The 19,976-nt window shown below is 41.8% G+C and overlaps 2 protein-coding genes across 2 annotated transcripts; both read right to left on the reverse strand.

Moving 5' to 3' along the window:
- Positions 1-9,005: 9,005 nt before the first annotated feature.
- Positions 9,006-17,134, reverse strand: LOC307170495 (uncharacterized protein; the record flags this gene model as incomplete). Its single annotated transcript, XM_079891617.1, has 14 exons — positions 16,859-17,134; positions 16,632-16,694; positions 16,454-16,540; positions 16,217-16,267; positions 16,092-16,124; positions 14,063-14,131; positions 12,880-13,972; positions 11,615-12,690; positions 11,443-11,517; positions 11,274-11,348; positions 11,105-11,179; positions 10,936-11,010; positions 10,205-10,845; positions 9,006-9,047 (listed from the first exon to the last, which is right to left on the reverse strand). The coding sequence occupies exons 3-14, from the start codon at positions 16,491-16,493 to the stop codon at positions 9,006-9,008; spliced, it is 3,345 nt and encodes a 1,114-aa protein (XP_079747743.1). The 5' UTR covers positions 16,494-16,540; positions 16,632-16,694; positions 16,859-17,134.
- Positions 17,026-18,234, reverse strand: LOC307170496 (uncharacterized protein; the record flags this gene model as incomplete). The annotated part of the gene is made up of 3 exons (XM_079891618.1): positions 17,026-17,129; positions 17,234-17,302; positions 17,544-18,234. The coding sequence occupies 3 exons, from the start codon at positions 18,232-18,234 to the stop codon at positions 17,026-17,028; spliced, it is 864 nt and encodes a 287-aa protein (XP_079747744.1).
- Positions 18,235-19,976: the final 1,742 nt, after the last annotated feature.

Below are 19,976 nucleotides of genomic sequence, written 5' to 3' on the forward strand. Positions count from 1 at the left end.
GGTACCTCCTTCGGCGTAGTCTCCGTGCTCGTCTATACGCAAAGCCATCTGGGTCGAGAACACTCAACAGTAACCGCACTGTTTCCCTATTCACCGTAAATCCTTTCTGGATACATTTTAAGTGCATCATTCTGTATCCAATCATTTGACCGGATCCCGTTATTTCCTCAGATATAAAGCTGGCTACCTCCATCCAGTCTGAAAAGTGTTTTCGCCTGTAAAGTCTATTCCGGCACACAATATTTTGTAACGTCCTAAAACAAATGGTAATGCCATGTTGGTAGATTAGCACCTGTAGAATTTCCTTTTGTTGAAAGCCCAGGTAAAAGTAAAAAGCTACTATTATGTTTAGATCCATGTCAGAAGCAGTTCGAGCGCAGGACTTTACTAAAAAAAATATTTCGACTTTATTCTCGAAACGTTTCGACATTAATCTCGAAATGATAGGATTTTTTTTTTGTTCTTTTTTTCAGAATTTTTTTTTTTTTTTTTACGTTGCGGTTCAGGGATTCCGTAGTCTGGGGTTCGTCATCCCAGATTTAAAGACAGCATTATGTGCAGTATAACGTTAGACCAAGTGATAATATTGTTATTTCTGATACATTACAGTGACGTTGTGGGTGAACCACGATGATCGAGAGAAAATGACATCCTCTAGATAACTAGAGTGAGTGTATTTTCCAGGGTTATTGTGAGAGATGGAAGATGAGAAACATGTATTGATCTCAATTTAAAACCACAGACCGCTGGCACATCTGAATTAACTTTCTGCATTGGCCGGGAATCAGACCCGGGTCTCCCGCGTGGCAGGCGAGAATTCTACCACTGAACCACCAATGCTCGTCAACCTCATAAAGATACATCCTTGTGTGATCGGTACGAACAGGGAGTGAGGTTATGCTTCATGGGTCGCGTAAGAGATGGAAGATGAGGAACACTTTTTGATCTTGAGTTAACCCCCTGAGGTCGGCTATCGCGCCGGGGCGTTTTTTTCCGTATGAGTGCAAAAAAATAATAAAATAAAAATATTAATTTTTATCTTATATGCTTGTTTTGTACATCAATCTATCCTGTTAAGTGTGTATTATTTTTATGTACACTCACAAAAAAAAACTAAGTGTTGTGCTTTTCGCCAAATAAAGAAAAATAAACATGATGCGAGTTCTGCCTTCTCTCTGCCAGTGTAGCCCATTCCGAAAATGAACAATAACTCAGCGAATACTCAGTCAAACAGGCATACAGACAGACAGGCATGAAGCTTGAATTCTCTTCTTTTAAATGAAGTAACTTATATAAAAAACAAATATTCTCATCTTGTGAAATCTGTATTAAAAGAGAGCGATTCCAGTCGACCTCATTACAACTAATTCAAATGTAATGTGACTCCGCCTACGGAGAGCGCGCGCTATTCAAACGCAAATGAATGAGGCAATCCAAGCAAACCTGTGAACGCCCACATTTCAGTTTATTCAGATCATTACTTGTTTACACCGTCTCGCAGCGCTGTGAGCAATAACAATAATGAAAAAAGTACCTCAGAAGTACGGGTATATCGAGGAGCGAGCTGAGGAATACTGTAAGTTTTTTTTTCTTCTCACGTGAATCGGGTTTCTGTTTTTGATGAATGAACGGCAGAGATGCGCGCTGTTTACCACAGCTCGCAAAAAGACAGTTTAAATTTAAATCGCGTGTGTGAATGAATGATGATGTTTTAGCAAACTGTATTACTATACTGAGATGAGTAAAAATCGACTGAAATAAGTTGAAATAAAATGTAGGCTATTTGTATAAGCAATACGTATTAAACTGCAAATTAACATTTATATGCCCTAATATTTCATAAAAACAACGTTACAGTCAGGCGAAATATGAAAGACAACATTTTGTTGACTAGATTTGAGTACAGTTTTTACTGTAGAATATACTGCCACATCAAATAAGCTTTTGTTTAGCAATTTTTATATATATATATATATATATATATATATATATATATATATATATATATATAAAATAAAGTCATCAACTGAGATGTTAGCTGTTCCAATTTTGGCTATATTCAAACTAATGAATACATAGATAGGCCTAAAATGTAGAACTATAATCTTTTTTTTTTTTTTTTACAAAGAAAGAGTACACTTGAAATATTGTTGAAATTTTAATTATTGTTGTAATTGTAACCTTTTTAATAAAATAGCAAAACATATTTACAAGATAGATGTAAGCAAAATCTTAAATGGTCAGTATATAAGTCTTCTTCTAATTTTTTGTCCTTGCATTGTGGCTCAGTCAGTCAGAGTCACACCTGAATGAATGGCTAATTATGCAGAGTCATTATGCATAATGGGTGGGACATTTTGTATTCCAAGGTGTAAACCACTCCTCGTTCACGCCCACTCGCATATTGGCTTTCCAAGTTTTACATCAATTTAAATCAATGTATGGTTTTATGTGAACGATAAAGCAAGACTATTTTCACATAATTTTGAAGCCAGAACTCAAAGGAAGAACATCCATTTGTCAAAAGTCTTATTCATGCATATTTATTATGAGTTTTGAGGTCTTATTTCAGCAACTTTCATTTTTATTTTTTTCAATAACCACGCATAAGCATTATTCTCTTAAAAATAAAAAAATATACATGCATGGTGATCACATATATTGGTAGCCCTGTTTGTGCTATATAGAGTGAATTTACACCTTTTCCATTAACATGTTTATAAATAACTGAAAAAAGCACAAATGTCAGAGCATGTCAGAACACCTCCAGGGCCCAGAAAACACCTCAGACTCCAGAGGGTTAAAACATCTTTAACGAGGGGCACATAATTTGGGGCTGCACAGAGATGACAAGATTCATAGGGGGAGATTACTGCCCTTGAGCTGACAATCGCTGTCAGTAATGTAGATTAGCAGAAGTTACACAACAAAGCTTCAAAGAACCAGCCACTTGGCACATCTGACTTTATGCATTGGCCGGGAATCGGACCCGGGTCTCCCGCGTGGCAGGTGAGAATTCTACCACTGAACCACCAATGCTCGACAAACTCACAAAAACACGTCCTTCATGGGTCGCGTAAGAGATGGAAGATGAGGAACACTTATTGATCTTGAGTTAAAACATCTTTAACGAGAGGCACATAATTTGGTTCTGAACAGTGATGACAAGATTCATAGTGGAAGATTTCTACTCCCTCTATGAATCGGACCCAGGTCTCCCGGGCAGGCAGGCGAGAATTCTCCCGTGGCAGGCGAGAATTCTACCACTGAACCACCAATACTCGACAACCTCATAAAGACACGTCCTTGTGTGATCGGTACGAACAGGGAGTGAGGTTATGCCCACGGGCAGCAGAAAATATTCTCACAAGGAGTGAGTGTATTTTCCAGGGTTGTTGTGAGAGATGGAAGATGAGGAACATGTATTGATCTCAAATTAAAACCACAGACCTCCGGCACATCTGAATTAACTTTCTGCATTGGCCGGGAATCGGACCCGGGTAGAAAGTTAATTCAGATGTGCCGGAGATCTGTGGTTTTAAATTGAGATCAATACATTTTCCTCATCTTCCATCTGTCACAACATACACTCCTGGAAAATACAGGAAAATACACACACCTGGAAAATACACTCACTCCTTGTGAGAATATTTTTTGTTGCACGTTGGCATTGGTGGTTCAGTGGTAGAATTCTCGCTTCCCACGCGGGAGACCCGGGTCCGATTCCCGGCCAATGCAGAAAGTTAATTCAGATGTGCCGGAGGTCTATGGTTTTAATTTGAGATCAATACATGTTCCTCATCTTCCATCTCTCACAACAACCCTGGAAAATACACTCACTCCTTGTGAGAATACCGATCACACAAGGACGTGTCTTTATGAGGTTGTCGAGCATTGGTGGTTCAGTGGTAGAATTCTCGCCTGCCACGGGAGAATTCTTGCCTGCCTGCCTGCCCGGGAGACCTGGGTCCGATTCATAGAGGGAGTAGTAATCTCCCACTATGAATCTTGTCATCACTGTTCAGACCCAAATTATGTGCCTCTCGTTAAAGATGTTTTAACTCAAGATCAATAAGTGTTCCTCATCTTCCATCTCTTACGCGACCCATGAAGCATAACCTCACTCCCTGTTCGTACCGATCACACAAGGACGTATCTTTATGAGGTTGTCGAGCATTGGTGGTTCAGTGGTAGAATTCTCACCTGCCTGCCCGGGAGACCTGGGTCCGATTCATAGAGGGAGTAGTAATCTCCCACTATGAATCTTGTCATCACTGTTCAGACCCAAATAATGTGCCTGTCGTTAAAGATGTTTTAACTCAAGATAAATAAGTGTTCCTCATCTTCCATCTCTTACGCGACCCATGAAGGACGTGTTTTTGTGAGTTTGTGAAGCATTGGTGGTTCAGTGGTAGAATTCTCGCCTGCCACGCGGGAGACCCGGGTCCGATTCCCGGCCAATGCAGAAAATTAATTCCGATGTGCCGGAGGTCTGTGGTTTTAAATTGAGATCAATACATTTTCCTCATCTTCCATCTGTCACAACATACACTCCTGGAAAATACAGGAAGATACACACACCTGGAAAATACACTCACTCCTTGTGAGAATATTTTTTGTTGCACGTGGGCATTGGTGGTTCAGTGGTAGAATTCTCGCTTCCCACGCGGGAGACCCGGGTCCGATTCCCGGCCAATGCAGAAAGTTAATTCAGATGTGCCGGAGGTCTGTGGTTTTAAATTGAGATCAATACATTTTCCTCATCTTCCATCTGTCACAACATACACTCCTGGAAAATACAGGAAGATACACACACCTGGAAAATACACTCACTCCTTGTGAGAATATTTTTTGTTGCACGTGGGCATTGGTGGTTCAGTGGTAGAATTCTCGCTTCCCACGCGGGAGACCCGGGTCCGATTCCCAGCCAATGCAGAAAGTTAATTCAGATGTGCCGGAGGTCTATGGTTTTAATTTGAGATCAATACATGTTCCTCATCTTCCATCTCTCACAACAACCCTGGAAAATACACTCACTCCTTGTGAGAATATTTTCTGCTGCCCGTGGGCATAACCTCACTCCCTGTTCGTACCGATCACACAAGGACGTGTCTTTATGAGGTTGTCGAGCATTGGTGGTTCAGTGGTAGAATTCTCGCCTGCCACGGGAGAATTCTCGCGTGCCTGCCCGGGAGACCTGGGTCCGATTCATAGAGGGAGTAGTAATCTCCCACTATGAATCTTGTCATCACTGTTCAGACCCAAATTATGTGCCTCTCGTTAAAGATGTTTTAACTCAAGATCAATGAGTGTTCCTCATCTTCCATCTCTTACGCGACCCATGAAGCATAACCTCACTCCCTGTTCGTACCGATCACACAAGGACGTATCTTTATGAGGTTGTCGAGCATTGGTGGTTCAGAGTTGTAGAATTCTCGCCTGCCTGCCCGGGAGACCTGGGTCCGATTCATAGAGGGAGTAGTAATCTCCCACTATGAATCTTGTCATCACTGTTCAGACCCAAATTATGTGCCTCTCGTTAAAGATGTTTTAACTCAAGATCAATAAGTGTTCCTCATCTTCCATCTCTTACGCGACCCATGAAGGACGTGTTTTTGTGAGTTTGTCAAGCATTGGTGGTTCAGTGGTAGAATTCTCGCCTGCCACGTGGGAGACCCGGGTCCGATTCACGGCCAATGCAGAAAGTTAATTCAGATGTGCCGGAGGTCTGTGGTTTTAAAATGAGATCAATACATTTTCCTCATCTTCCATCTGTCACAACATACACTCCTGGAAAATACAGGAAGATACACACACCTGGAAAATACACTCACTCCTTGTGAGAATATTTTTTGCTGCACGTGGGCATTGGTGGTTCAGTGGTAGAATTTTCGCTTCCCACGCGGGAGACCCGGGTCCGATTCCCGGCCAATGCAGAAAGTTAATTCAGATGTGCCGGAGGTCTATGGTTTTAATTTGAGATCAATACATGTTCCTCATCTTCCATCTCTCACAACAACCCTGGAAAATACACTCACTCCTTGTGAGAATACCGCCGAGCATTGGTGGTTCAGTGGTAGAATTCTCGCCTGACACGGGAGAATTCTCGCCTGCCTGCCCGGGAGACCTGGGTCCGATAGTAATCTCCCACTATGAATCTTGTCATCACTGTTCAGACCCAAATTATGTGCCTCTCGTTAAAGATGTTTTAACTCAAGATCAATAAGTGTTCCTCATCTTCCATCTCTTACGCGACCCATGAAGGACGTGTTTTTGTGAGTTTGTCAAGCATTGGTGGTTCAGTGGTAGAATTCTCGCCTGCCACGCATGAGACCCGGGTCCGATTCCCGGCCAATGCAGAAAGTTAATTCAGATGTGCCTGAGGTCTGTGGTTTTAAATTGAGATCAATACATTTTCCTCATCTTCCATCTGTCACAACATACACTCCTGGAAAATACAGGAAGATACACACACCTGGAAAATACACTCACTCCTTGTGAGAATATTTTTTGTTGCACGTGGGCATTGGTGGTTCAGTGGTAGAATTCTCGCTTCCCACGCGGGAGACTCGGGTCCGATTCCCGGCCAATGCAGAAAGTTAAATCAGATGTGCCTGAGGTCTATGGTTTTAATTTGAGATCAATACATGTTCCTCATCTTCCATCTCTCACAACAACCCTGGAAAATACACTCACTCCTTGTGAGAATACCGATCACAAAAGGACGTGTCTTTATGAGGTTGTCGAGCATTGGTGGTTCAGTGGTAGAATTCTCGCCTGCCACGGGAGAATTCTCGCCTGCCTGCCCGGGAGACCTGGGTCCGATTCATAGAGGGAGTAGTAATCTCCCACTATGAATCTTGTCATCACTGTTCAGACCCAAATTATGTGCCTCTCGTTAAAGATGTTTTAACTCAAGATCAATAAGTGTTCCTCATCTTCCATCTCTTACGCGACCCATGAAGGACGTGTTTTTGCGAGTTTGTCAAGCATTGGTGGTTCAGTGGTAGAATTCTCGCCTGCCACGCGTGAGACCCGGGTCCGATTCCCGGCCAATGCATAAAGTTAATTCAGATGTGCCGGAGGTCTGTGGTTTTAATTTGAGATCAATACATGTTCCTCATCTTCCATCTCTCACAACAACCCTGGAAAATACACGCACTCCTTGTGAGAATATTTTCTGCTGCCTGTGGGCATAACCTCACTCCCTGTTCGTACCGATCACACAAGGACGTGTCTTTATGAGGTTGTCGAGCATTGGTCGTTCAGTGGTAGAATTCTCGCCTGCCTGCTCGGGAGACCTGGGTCCGATTTATAGAGGGAGTAGCAATCTCCCACTATGAATCTTGTCATCACTGTTCAGACCCAAATTAAGTGCCTCTCATTAAAGATGTTTTAACTCAAGATCAATAAGTGTTCCTCATCTTCCATCTCTTACGCGACCAATGAAGCATAACCTCACTCCCTGTTCGTACCGATCACACAAGGATGTATCTTTATGAGGTTGTCGAGCATTGGTCGTTCAGTGGTAGAATTCTCGCCTGCCTGCTCGGGAGACCTGGGTCCGATTTATAGAGGGAGTAGCAATCTCCCACTATGAATCTTGTCATCACTGTTCAGACCCAAATTATGTGCCTCTCGTTAAAGATGTTTTAACTCAAGATCAATAAGTGTTCCTCATCTTCCATCTCTTACGCGACCCATGAAGGACGTGTTTTTGTAAGTTTGTCAAGCATTGGTGGTTCAGTGGTAGAATTCTCACCTGCCATGTGGGAGACCCGGGTCCGATTCCCGGCCAATGCAGAAAGTTAATTCAGATGTGCCGGAGCTCTGTGGTTTTAAAATGAGATCAATACATTTTCCTCATCTTCCATCTGTCACAACATACACTCCTGGAAAATACAGGAAGATACACACACCTGGAAAATACACTCACTCCTTGTGAGAATATTTTTTGCTGCACGTGGGCATTGGTGGTTCAGTGGTAGAATTTTCGCTTCCCACGCGGGAGACCCGGGTCCGATTCCCGGCCAATGCAGAAAGTTAATTCAGATGTGCCGGAGGTCTATGGTTTTAATTTGAGATCAATACATGTTCCTCATCTTCCATCTCTCACAACAACCCTGGAAAATACACTCACTCCTTGTGAGAATACCGCCGAGCATTGGTGGTTCAGTGGTAGAATTCTCGCCTGACACGGGAGAATTCTCACCTGCCTGCCCGGGAGACCTGGGTCCGATAGTAATCTCCCACTATGAATCTTGTCATCACTGTTCAGACCCAAATTATGTGCATCTCGTTAAAGATGTTTTAACTCAAGATCAATGAGTGTTCCTCATCTTCCATCTCTTACGCGACCCATGAAGCATAACCTCACTCCCTGTTCGTACCGATCACACAAGGACATATCTTTATGAGGTTGTCGAGCATTGGTGGTTCAGAGTTGTAGAATTCTCGCCTGCCTGCCCAGGAGACCTGGGTCCGATTCATAGAGGGAGTTGTAATCTCCCACTATGAATCTTGTCATCACTGTTCAGACCCAAATTATGTGCCTCTCGTTAAAGATGTTTTAACTCAAGATCAATGAGTGTTCCTCATCTTCCATCTCTTACGCGACCCATGAAGCATAACCTCACTCCCTGTTCGTACCGATCACACAAGGACATATCTTTATGAGGTTGTCGAGCATTGGTGGTTCAGAGTTGTAGAATTCTCGCCTGCCTGCCCGGGAGACATACATCTCATTAAACGACAAATTAAACTCCATGTAACCTACTATTTAAATCGATTGCTGGACATCGTAATGTTATTGGCGTCCATCTTAATTGAATTTTGAAATCAGATAGAGCCGGCCAGAGCGCTGCATGATAAGTAGCCACGCCGGCTTATTCAGTATGGAAATACACACCGACAATGACACGCCCCTACTGCGTGCTAGAATCTCCGAAAAACAAGCCGATTTCAAAATCAAAATGTACGCTTTTAAATATACCAATACTGCTATCTCAAACATGCAGAGGCTTCTTCGTGATCTCAACAAACAGATTCTGCAAAAAAACGAAAATCACAAATTTTGAAAAAAAAAGCTTCTTTCTCATTTTGCTCGAAAGTTGTGCTGCCGACTTGTGTCCCTTGTTTCCGTGACGGGTCACATTTTTTGTGTCATTTGTGTGTCACATCTGTCACAACATACACTCCTGGAAAATACAGGAAAATACACAAACCTGGAAAATACACACACCTGGAAAATACACTCACTCCTTGTGAGAATATTTTTTGTTGCCTGTAGGCATTGGTGGTTCAGTGGTAGAATTCTCGCTTCCCACGCGAGGGCAGGTCGTGTATAGTTGGAACTCAGCAACAGCCAATAAAATTGAAGCTTTGTTGGCGCTGTCCTAGGTTACTGAATTACAACTACAGCCAATCAGATTTTTTCTCATTATTATTGGTATGCTCGTCTAGACCTGGGTTCGAATCCCACTCATTGCAATCCTGAGATTTGTTTTTATGCAACTCTGAGTCAACATAAACACAAAAACACACCCCATAGTTTATATCTATCATACAAAATCATTCAATCATTAGTCAATTGATTTCATGTTTTTTCATTGCTTATTGGTCAAAGTAGCTACAGCATTAAATCAGGACCATGGAAAGTAAGAATAAGATTAGCAGATATAATGAAGCAGATATAAATGTTATTAAAAATGTATTTATTATTATGTTATTCTACAATCTCCAAATTTACAAAAGAAAGTTAATTACAAAATTATATAATTTTTTCCCCCTTTTATTTTCCCTTCTCTGCCACCCATCTTTGCTTTTCCACCTCATAAAAAGCAGAGTCTTGAAATTCTTTCCAGGTCATCTCTTTGTCCATGCCCTGACCTTTGTAAATAGAAAGTACTTTGGAAGGACAGTAAATATATTTCCCTGGTACCCCAGGAAAGCCTGTGTGTATATGTGGACTATTTGGGCCCTGCTTTAGTTCCATTTTGCAGAATCTGCACAGGCGACCAGTCTGTGGAGTATCAGACCTCTTCCGTTTCGGCTGCCCTTTCTCCTCAACCCGTTTTTTTGTGGCTTCCAGTTCCCTTTGAAAGAACTCAGTCTCCATAAAATCTTGGAATGGCATTCTTGGGTTTGTTAGTCCTTCTCCACTGTAGGTTATAAAAACTTTTGTGGAACAATAGAAGTACCTAACAGAACCTTGCTGATAGAAGAAGTGGATGGAGGAGCCATCGTTCTCGTACCGAGATTTGGGCTGTCCACAGGCAAGACAAGTCTTTGTTTGCTTCTTCTTTTCTTTATGGTGCTGCTGCTGCTGTTGTTGTTGCTGCTGTCTTACCATTATTTCCTCCACAATTTTCTCAATGGCCTCGTGAGTCACTGGTGTGGTCAGAGAAGGTGCAGGTGGATGTACAACTACTGCTGGGGTCACTGTCATAACCGGGACACTGGTAGTGTCACTACCCTCTGTCAGTGAATACCAGAGTTGCTGTCTTGCAAGAAGTTTTTCAAGACTTGTGTTTAAGGAAGAACTGGTGTTTAAGAGTTTAGCCAAGTGCTTGACATACTGTGTAATGTGCAGTTTTGTGGTTGAATGGAGCATGCTGTTGGGATCAGTACAGGAGTTATGAACCATTGCTGCATACTCCTGATCCACAAGCTTAATCATGTCCTTCTTGCCATGGTGTTTCTCCAGTAAGGTGTCAATGGCCTTCTTCATTGTGGCTGTCCACCTTTTGTGATCCAACACAAACACTCTACCACCAGTCTTCACAGGTCCAGTGCGGGTGCTAGTTGGTGAGGCCATCATGGGCAGAGGTGGTGTGAATGTGGTTCCTACATCAATCACAATAATATATAATCAGTCCTTGACCTAGATAATAAATACTAGCAGTATTTTTGGCATGATTATCTATGAATGTTCACCTGTCTCTGAACGAGGCTCAGGGCGGCCAGCAAAAGATGAGGACAGTGTGGGCACAGGCTGGGCGCTGGTGGTTACTGTAACAGGAAGTAAACATTTGTAATTACTTTTTGAATAAAGGAAAAATAAAATGTGTTTATGGAATGACTGTGTGTTTATCAAATTGCTCACCTGTCTCTGAACGAGGTTCAGCGCGGCCAGCAAAAGATGAGGACAGTGTGGGCACAGGCTGGGCGCTGGTGGTTACTGTAACAGGAAGTAAACCTTTGTAATTACTTTTTGAATAAAGGAAAAATAAAATGTGTTTATGGAATGACTGTGTGTTTATCAAATTGCTCACCTGTCTCTGAACGAGGTTCAGCGCGGCCAGCAAAAGATGAGGACAGTGTGGGCACAGGCTGGGCGCTGGTGGTTACTGTAACAGGAAGTAAACATTTGTAATTACTTTCTGAATAAAGGAAAAATAAAATGTGTTTATGGAATGACTTTGTGTTTATCAAATTGCTCACCTGTCTCTGAACGAGGCTCAGGGCGGCCAGCAAAAGATGAGGACAGCGTGGGCACAGGCTGGGCGCTGGTGGTTACTGTAAAAACAACAACAGAAAGTAAAACATTTTGTTCATTTATGGGTAAAAAGTCTGCTAACAGTTTCGTTTGAGTTCCTGCATCTGTAAAGTTTACCTGACTCTAGATGAGGACTAGGAGTCACATCAAGAGCAGCAGAAGGGTATTGAGACTGGACAGTGGGTGGATCAATCTGCTCATCTAGATTTACAGGTTGAGTGGTCTTGGTCTTGTGCTTTTCCCAGTCCAGAACAACAGGATGGCATCCAGGTTCAACATACTCCAGCCCGAATCTTTCTCCAGTATCTACATTAGATACCCGAAGGGCAGGATACTTCGGCATACCTAACAGCCTTTCTGAGACGGTATTCAGCTCAGCAATCAGAGAGGGATCAAAGGCTCCTGGAAGCTGAATACTTGATTGTTTCAGATCCACCAGACGCTGAAAGTTCCATCGTGCCACTCCTGTCATCCCCTGGGCTTGAAACAGCTCTGAGGAGACACGTGTGCCAGTGACCCACTGAGCCTGGTGGAAGTGGTACCCCTCCTGCTGAGATGTTCCTCTTATGGGGATCCATATAGGAACTTTGGCCCCCTCACCCTGGACATGGTTAAGTTGCAGTGTTCCACCATGCCTGTATAGGATTTGACCTGCAACCTCTGGATCACTTAAACAGCCCCTCAGAATGTGAACGTGCTGAATGCACCATGTCTTAAGCATAGAGGGTTTGTACAGGGGAACACCATTAGGATCTGCTGCCAAATGAAAATGGTGTATAACATCCTCAACCCTCCTCAGGAGTTCTCCAGGCTGTGGGATCTTTGTTCTGCAGTGTTCTCGAATGTGCTGCTTTGTGGGGTTGGCAGGCTGAATCCCACAAAATATGTATGCGTCCTTGAGCTTCTGCAGGTCTTCCTGATCCACCAGACTGAAAGCAGCAGACAAGAACTGGGAGAAGGAGCTGTAAAGGGTGTGATGCTCTGAAACACACTCACGGAGGAGGCGCCTCATACAGTGGAACAAGTCCAGCTTGACTGTGATGTGCTGATTAAAGTGAGATCTGGAGGCACAGGTGTTCTGTAAGTTTCCGGAAGTGGCTTCAGCAATAATGGCATCCGTAGTCTGCCATGCTTCCCAGTTCAGGTGCTCTGTTTTGTCAGGGTCTGGCACTCTGAACGGTGCACAACAATCTCTGAAAAAAAGAACAGAAAAGTATAATGTTAATGCTGCTGTAGCAATCAGTCAATGGATCTGTTCATCAGTCAGGATAATGTTATTATCTAATGTGCACATTTTTCCATGTTATATGTCTTAGGCAAGGTATGGAATTATCAATCCTGTAATATTCTTATAATCATTTTCACAATGCCCCATGGCCTACCTGTCTACCCAATGGTACTGTGCTTTCTCCACTTCTGCCATCCTGTAGCGGTTTGCCAGCCCCCTGTACATGGGCTCCAGTGATTTGTCCGTTTCTGACTGTACCATCACCCATGATAAGATCATCCAGGTTTCATTCATGATGGCATAGGATGACATCGTGCCAGATGTAAATGTAACCTTCCTGGCCACCTTCCGGGTGTGGTCGGAACGGAAAGCCTGCCCAAAGGTTCCCTGTAGGAGCTTATTAATAGCTCCCTCTTGGCGCTGGTACTCGTACAGGAGGCAGTCAGTGAGGTAGTGTGCAGACACAGCAATTCCATTCCATCCACTGGGATCATCATACTCCCCAAAGGGAACAGGCTGGGTCTCCTTTCTCAGGAATCCTGTAATGCTTTTTTGTCCATACCTTCCAGCCTCAGCATCGAGGATATTCTGGCAACTGAGGAGGTAGGCCAAGTGTGCACGTTCATATTTTAGGTGCATCATTTCCATTACCTGATTGGCCATGTCTGTGGGTGATTTACCTGTACGCCGCAGTTCATCCAATAAAGATTTACAAATAGCCTTCTTATAAGTAAGAACTGCTGGCAACAAGTTTGTAAATCTTTTGGGGAGCTTTTCCAGCCACTGTGGGTTGTCTGCAAACCATCTCTTTTTGCAGACTTTGCAGCACAGACGTGACGAGAATAGGTAGTATTGACCCATGATGCCTGTAATCACACGAGGTCTACCAACTCCTGCAGATGTCACCTGTGGCTGTTTACACTCATCATTGCATGGCAGAGCATAGTTGTTCCTCAGCCGAGCCATCAGGGTATCATTTTCAGGCTTCCAAATGAAAAAAGGATGAAGCTGAAAATATTTTGGAGATGGCAGATCAGTGATAGTGTCCATCAGCTCTGGCTGAGGAGGTAAACGCCACAATGACACAGTCTTCATGGGGTTGCTCACAGGAACCGAGCCAGGCCATAGACCCATGGATTCCAGCTCTGTCTTCATCCAGATCCTCTGCTGCTGGGAACACTTCCACTGGCGGACATCATGGTCATAGCTAAGTTGTGGTGGAGGATTTTTGGGATGGGCTGGTGTACCTGGTTATGATTAAAATGAAGACATAAGAATAGCTACAGACTTTCTTCTATCAATCAGGCAGATGTTTGAAGAATCATCTAGATGCTTACTTTTTGTTGTCATTTGTGAAGGAGCTGGATTTGGCTTTGACAAATCATCAGGAGCAGAGGACCATGGCTCTACAAATACATAGACAAATAATATAATAAAGGTCTTTCTTTTAAATTAAGATAATAAAAAAAGCAATCAAAAACTCAGAACAACCACATTCAAAATGCAGACATTTGTTAAGCTACATTAAAAACTCGTTCATTAACCCCCTGAGGTCGGCTATCGCGCCGGCGCGATAGGCTCGTTTTTTTTCGTATGAGTGCAAAAAAAAAATAAAAAAAAAATATTAATTTTTATCTTATATGCTTGTGTTATACATCAATCGATCCTGTTTAGTGTGTATTTTTTTTGTGTATGCTCATAATAAAAACAAAGTGTTGTGCTTTTCGCCAAATAAAGAAAAATAAACATGATGCGAGTTCTGCCTACTCTCCGTCAGTGAAGTCAATTCTGAAACGCGTCCGAAAATGAACTGTAACTCAGCGAATACTCAGTCAAACAGGCATACAGTCACACAGGCATGAAGCTTGAATTATCTTCTTTCAAATGAAGTAATTTTTATAAAAAACAAATATTCACAGTTTATATAATATGTATGTAAAGAGAGAGATGTCAGTCGTTCTCATCTCAGCTAATTAAGTTTTAATGTGACTCCGCCTACGGAGACCGCGCTATTCAAACGCAAATGTGAGGCGATCCATACAAACCTGTGAAACGCCCACATCCGCTGGATAAGGCCGGTGAAACACTGGATGCGTGGCGTAAGCGTCTCAGCTGCGTGGCGTGTCCGTTTTTATTTCGGCTCCCATCCATGTTAACAGTTTAGAGTTTGCACACTGCCTGTGTGAGACGCGCGTCTCAGGCGCGGCACGAGCCGCGTGGAAAACGCGTGCATTCTAAAAATAGACCCAACGCCTATTTTTCACGCGACACGCAAGCGTCTTGGAAGCGTTTCCATGCAAAATTGAATAGGAAAATCTGTTTATTTGTCATTTTGACACGAATACATATTAATAAATGTCCTTTTGATGTTTAAAAGTGTCTAGGTTTTGACAAATGCAAATATAAATGTAATTTTACAAAATATGATCGATTTTCAAATACTGCTGTATTGAATGAACAGCTTTTAGCAAACTCTATTGCTATACTGAGATGAGGAATATATACTGTATGTGTTTTGTCAAAAATAAAGTCATCAACTAACTAATGAATCCTTTACTTTGAAATACGTATGATAAAATGTATACTTTAGTTTTGAAAGACGTTGACTAGTTTTGAAAAGATTATAAAGTATGTATGTGCATGCATATATATATGTGTGTGTGTATATATGAAGAGTTCAGATGCAAAAGCCTCTAAATGCCATCTGAAATTTTCTCCTAGAATGATCATTTTTATGAAGCTTGTATATTTAAGTTAGCTATAGGTGACACGTCACCTGAATGAATGGCTCATTAAGTATGCAGGGACGTAGTCTCACCAGGTGTGAACTACTACATATGCATGATGCTGTTGGAGCGTTTACGCCCCATCCGCATATTGGCTTTCCAAACTAAAAGTGTTTCACAAAACTAAAATCAATGTATCGTTTTTTTGTGGATGATTAGGCAGGATGATTTTCATATCATTTTGAAGAAAAAACACTAGGCGATGAAATCCATTAGTCAAAAGTCTTATTGCCACATATTTAGTATGTGTTTTGTGGCCTTATTTCAGAAACTTTAGTTTTTAGTTTTTTCAATAACCACGCATAAACATTATTCTCTCAAAAATGCAGACATGTACATTCTTGTTGCTCACATATTATGGTAGTCCTGTTTGTGCTAAATAGTGTGTAATTTTTTTTTGCCATTAATATGTTTATAAGCAACTGAAAAAAGCACAAATGTCAGGGCATGTCAGAACATCTCAAGGACCCCAAAAACACCCCAGACCCCAGAGGGTTAAATGAAGAGCAAGCAATTGAACAAGAAAAATGCTCTGAAAATGTTAGTATTTTGCAGCAGCAGAGTAAAGCAATTATCTTACCGTGTGATGCTTCAGCTATGTGGGAAGTGGTCTCTGAAGAGAAAAGATATTAACCCAGTATTAGTATTAACTCAGCTTCATTGAAAATTCAACATTTGTCAAGTCTATGTGCAGTACACCCTTACCATCTTTAACACATTCCTCAAATGTTAGTGTCCTGCACACTCGAGAGCTGTCTATGGTGCCGCTGTCTCCTGAAACGGAGTAACATTTATCTATTAACAATTATTTATACAAGTGGTGAGGTATTATAAATATCAAACAGGATTTTAAATGCTAAACAGTTACAATGTGACTTTAGAATAAAAAATTACCACAAAGCCTAACATAAAACACACCTGTAGTTGAAACCGTTCTCTCACCTTGTGTCGAACCTGATGGATCTTTCTTCACAAGAAACATCAACTCTTCAGGAATGGGCACAGGTTTTGTGGGGCACAAGGGTGGTGCTAAAAAAAGAAAATATAAAAAAACAAAGATCAATACCATAGTACATGAGACAAACATTTGAATTGATGGGCAGAATTACAATGGATTTACCATGACCTGGTGTCACTCGCGGTTTCTTTTCAGCAGGTGATTTGGAGGGGGAAGCAGAAGGTCCTGTAGGTTTAAAGACAAAAACACCCTATCTTACTTCACATGCAAGTCTTATAAAAAGAAAATAAAATTACATATGCCCAGGAGGGATGTGAACAAAACATGCAAGAACATGCATTTCATCATATGTTAGCAATATTTACAAGTTGACAAAAGCAAGTACTTACCCTGATTGTGGCAGGTATCAATTCATGAAGGGGAAATTAATTCATAGTCCCCAGGAACATTTAGTATAATGCCAACGGCAAACGCATTGTTAATGGAACAAGGCCAGAACATGGCCAGAACACTGAGAACACAAGGATTTATGTTCAGTTCTGGAGATAATTTCATCTCACAATTCAACAGAACTGTGCTCCAGTGCTGAACCCAATGCGCAAAAACCTTTTTTCTTCTCCATAGACCGCCCCGGTTTAGCTGCTGAGGATGATGATGGTGCTGGTGGTGGTAACACACACAAAACCTTAAATACATTTGTAAAACATTTGAGAGAAAACAAATCGGAACACAATCAATTTATAACGGAAGGAAATTATACTTACACAGCACCTGTAGCTTGGAGGGGGTGATGCTCAGCATTGCACTCTCCAACTCAACATCTTCATCCATCTCTGTGTTGGAGAAAGACAAGAATCAACAGGTGGTTAAAAAAACATTTTCACAGAATGGATTTCTTAAAATATAGCTCGGTGTTACTGAAGTCATCTTCATTTATATAGCACTTTCAACAATGTAGATTGTTAAAGTGTAATGTATGAGTAAAATCATAAGTTATGATTTTGTTTATATTAATTGATACAATGGCAATATGTCCTACTGAAGAAAAAAAAAGACAAAAAATACACAACTGACCCATGGGCTGAGTTATGGCACTTGATGTAGGTACAGGCGGACAGGTAGACTGCTGCTGCTGCTGTTTCCGCAGGTATTGCTGCAGCTTGTGCATCCGTGTCCCTGGGACACAGGTTGCCCGCAATACAAAGGATGCATATCCATCAGACCTGCTTTTCCAAACCTCCTGCCATGTGCTCTTGGCACGAGCCCCGAAACCGACTAGCTGGTCATCCTCTGACGAGGCTGCTGGCGCAGCTCCAGTTCTGGTCACATAGCTAAGAAGAGACTCAATTTCTTCAAAGCTGTGAGCATAACTAACAAATGACATCAGGCTGTTTTTGCTGTGTCCCTTTGCTATAAAATCTCCAGCTGCCTCTTCCTTATGCAGGGTCTTCATCAGATATATGGTGTACCCCATATCATTTTCTAGTAGCCAGCGGAAAGATTTCCCCTCGTACTTCCCAAACTGCAAGATGTACTCGCCTAATACCTCTCGCCTGTCTGAGGCATCACCTCCTCTCTGACGGACCACAGTCAGAGCATTCTGATGGACCAACTCCTGCTTCTTAGGTGCCGACTTGTCCTGTAGAGATGGGTTGTCTTTGATCAGCCTGGCCTCATCAGTCGGATCTTGAAGGAGATAACCAAGAGGTCCCTTGCGGAACACAACTTGAACCCTTCCAGGGAAAAACATGTCTTTCTTGTGCATGTTGAGCTGAGAGACAGAAAAAGCAATATTTTAATGTTATATATTATGCTTATATATATATACACACACACATACATACACACATATATATATACATATATATATATATATATGTGTGTGTGTGTATATATATATATATATATATATATATATATATATATATATATATATATATATATATATATATATAATATGTCTCTCTGTATATATATTTAGAGAGAGCAAGAGAGAGTGAGTGAGTTTACATTTATATTACCAAGCTTACACTACAAATAACATGGTCAAAACATTAAGAACAATAGAAAATATATACTGTACTAGTATTTTACTGTGGTAAAAATGGATAACTAGAACGAAAACATTCTCACAGGGCAAGCAAACGTTTTCATTTCATTTAGTTTTTGAACTATTTAATATGTGCAATCTCATAAGCATTACAAAAGTTGAAAATAATGGTCATGCCCATTCATAATTTAGCTCGTAATCAAGGGGACGTGTTAAAAATGACAAATAGTTTGGCAAGCTCTCTTATTGGAAGGAGCATGATGTATGTTATAACGGGGAAAAACTAATCTGATTAAGTAATAGTCTACAGTGATAATAACACTTAATTCACGTAAATTATCTAAGAATAAATAAAAATAAAAACACCCACAACCGGAAAACATAGCGAGTAGCCCAAGTTAAAGCTGGTAAGATAACGTTACGCAGCAACCACGGAAAAATAAAACACATATATATACAACACAACACGAAAACGAGATGAAAAACGAGATGAAAGGCCTATGTTCATTTATAATTTAGCGTCCAAATCATACTACGATGAACTGGGAAAAAGGAAAGCAGGCAAGGTAAAGTTTGGTTCAGAATCAGTTCGCATAAGGTTTCAGCATTAATAGTAAGAGATAAATAAAGCAACTTACCTTTGTTAGATGAGTTTAAAATGTGTAGAATGAAACGAATGCTGTTGTGTGTTTTCACTCTTCGAGTCAGGAAGAAAATGGCGACTTTCAAATTTCCCGGGGGTGCGAAAACACGGAAGAGCGCCACCATACCTTTGGTGGCCAAAATAATATTACATCCGTAGTGGTTTAGCACTACCATTGAAAATGAATGGGAATCGGTTTAGGGCCGTTTAGCAAAAGAATTCTCAGCCCCCGCGCGGGAGACCCGGGTCCGATTCCCGGCCAATGCAGAAAGTTAATTCAGATGTGCCGGAGGTCTATGGTTTTAATTTGAGATCAATACATGTTCCTCATCTTCCATCTCTCACAACAACCCTGGAAAATACACTCACTCCTTGTGAGAATACCGATCACAAAAGGACGTGTCTTTATGAGGTTGTCGAGCATTGGTGGTTCAGTGGTAGAATTCTCGCCTGCCACGGGAGAATTCTCGCCTGCCTGCCCAGGAGACCTGGGTCCGATTCATAGAGGGAGTAGTAATCTCCCACTATGAATCTTGTCATCACTGTTCAGACCCAAATTATGTGCCTCTCGTTAAAGATGTTTTAACTCAAGATCAATGAGTGTTCCTCATCTTCCATCTCTTACGCGACCCATGAAGCATAACCTCACTCCCTGTTCGTACCGATCACACAAGGACGTATCTTTATGAGGTTGTCGAGCATTGGTGGTTCAGAGTTGTAGAATTCTCGCCTGCCTGCCCGGGAGACCTGGGTCCGATTCATAGAGGGAGTAGTAATCTCCCACTATGAATCTTGTCATCACTGTTCAGACCCA

Source organism: Squalius cephalus (genome assembly GCF_949319135.1).
Source record: "Squalius cephalus genome assembly, chromosome: 13".
NCBI classification, from domain to species: Eukaryota; Metazoa; Chordata; class Actinopteri; order Cypriniformes; family Leuciscidae; genus Squalius; species Squalius cephalus.